General features: G+C 39.4%; 1 protein-coding gene across 1 annotated transcript; it reads right to left on the bottom strand.

Moving 5' to 3' along the window:
* Positions 1–714: 714 nt before the first annotated feature.
* Positions 715–1,411, bottom strand: LOC129717421 (uncharacterized). The gene is made up of 2 exons (XM_055667307.1): positions 937–1,411; positions 715–881 (listed from the first exon to the last, which is right to left on the bottom strand). The coding sequence occupies exons 1-2, from the start codon at positions 1,409–1,411 to the stop codon at positions 715–717; spliced, it is 642 nt and encodes a 213-aa protein (XP_055523282.1).
* Positions 1,412–1,818: the final 407 nt, after the last annotated feature.

The following is a 1,818-nucleotide window of genomic DNA, read 5'->3' as shown; positions in this document are numbered from 1 at the left end:
ATAAGGTGTTTCAGAAAAAGAGAATAAGCGTCGCGCGTTGCTCAGTGCCTTTATTTGCTGTCCGTTAGGCTTCGGAAGAACATCACATTTTCCCAGATCGGGTTATTTCGACCGATATTCCTACATCCAACAATGCGAATCAAATACAAAACTTATGCGGAGATGGACCTGATGCTGAATTTATTCGTGTTACCGGTCCATCTCGATCATTTCATGAAATACGCCAAGAAAGATCTGATTTACGCAACTCGAATAAATATTACGAATTAAGCAACATTATTATGGAACATCTGTGGGCTATTGAAGGGGAATCAATGTAATTTGATTTGATTCGTTTCTCATTCTAAATAAAAGTTTTAAGTTGCATACACTCGAGAGCGTATTTATTCAAATAAAAACATGAGTCACCACTATAGATTAAAACAAAACATTTCAACTTATTTCATTTGAAGACTTGTATTTTAAACCGGAACATCAGTATCTGTTCCGGGTTCCGGCTCTCCAATACAACCTGACTCGAAATCGACACAATTCGACGAGGAGGCTCTATCATCGAGAAATTCTTCAGCCCTATTCGAATTAAGTTTAACCACCAGCTCTGCCTTCAGTTGAAGTAGAAGGCTTTTTGACATTTCGTCCAGTCCTTCGATTGGAGTAGTGATTATTTTTATGTCCGAAGCACGTCGAATCTCATTTGATTGCCGTTCAAGTATTTCATTCTTCCTTTTTATTTCCTGTAATACTTTGTCCCACGAAGCCTCCGACGTTGTGTCTTTGCTTTTTTGCTTTTGTCTGTCCAACCGGTCGTGCTGTACGGATAGTATTCGATGTTGAGGGTTGGGTATCATCATTACTAGGTAAAGCAACAGGTGCATCTTCTTCTGCAAAATAAAAACTCCGATTTTCAAAAAATCATCAATCATATTGTATACTTACCGATCGCGGAGATATTCGCCTTCCGTTTCCGCTTCATCAAATTCTTCGAATCTTGCAGCTCTTTGAATTTAGGCTCGTCCTTAAGGATATCATAGCATGCCTGTATTTTAAAGGTTTCCAGTCCAGTGTCTTCCAGGAACATTTTTCTGGCCTCTTGAGACTGATCGTCCTTTGTAGTCCCACTACAGTTGAGGCGGTTGACGAAGGCTAAACAGCCAACGTATTTGGCTACCTGATGGCTGATGGTTGCAAACCGTTGACGTATACCATCCGTCGGTCGATTTGCAAAGGACGATAGTTGAATCTGAGCGTGGTCCTTTACGGCCTTCCAGAATTCTCCCTTCTGCTGGTCGGTTTCTTTGATAGGGTCTTTAGTTACCTTCACCCAAGAACGACAGAGCTGTTCGTTTTCTTCTTCGGACCAGTTTTTTCCTCGTTTGTTGTCCGATTGCGACTGGCACTGAGACTGAGACATGCTGCAGGAGAAATTCTTTCGATTTACATTTGTGCAACAGATATTCTCAACTTACCTTAAAAAACAAAAGCCACAAACAGGATGCAACAAGTAGCAAAATAAGTCTCATAAAAGTGTTTCGAATTAATTGTGATTAATCTATGCATTGTTAATTTGTTTGACACCCGCACAACGCTAATGTTAAACTACCTAAAAATGAGTTGTTTCAGTAAAATTTTGCATCTAACCCACTAGTTGGTATTATTGAGTAGCGTGCAAATTGTTTTGGAACGATCTATTTCTTGTTCCAAAAAGGGACAAAAATAGATCAAAACGTATACCAGTTCCAAAATTTTCCAGTTTAGATCTGGTATAAAACAAAATTTACACCACCGGTGCAGCTGTGAATTTGGGTTTGTTCCAAAAAA

This window comes from Wyeomyia smithii, chromosome 1 (genome assembly GCF_029784165.1).
Source record: "Wyeomyia smithii strain HCP4-BCI-WySm-NY-G18 chromosome 1, ASM2978416v1, whole genome shotgun sequence".
In the NCBI taxonomy this organism is placed as follows: Eukaryota; Metazoa; Arthropoda; class Insecta; order Diptera; family Culicidae; genus Wyeomyia; species Wyeomyia smithii.
This window is presented reverse-complemented; position numbering and strand designations above follow the sequence as displayed.

Coding starts and splice junctions, on each gene's coding strand:
- LOC129717421 (XM_055667307.1), bottom strand. CDS start 1,411: ATGTCTCAGTCTCAGTGCCAGTCGCAATCGGACAACAAACGAGGAAAA. Junction 882..936: donor GGCGAATATCTCCGCGATCG/GTAAGTATACAA, acceptor TTTATTTTGCAG/AAGAAGATGCACCTGTTGCT.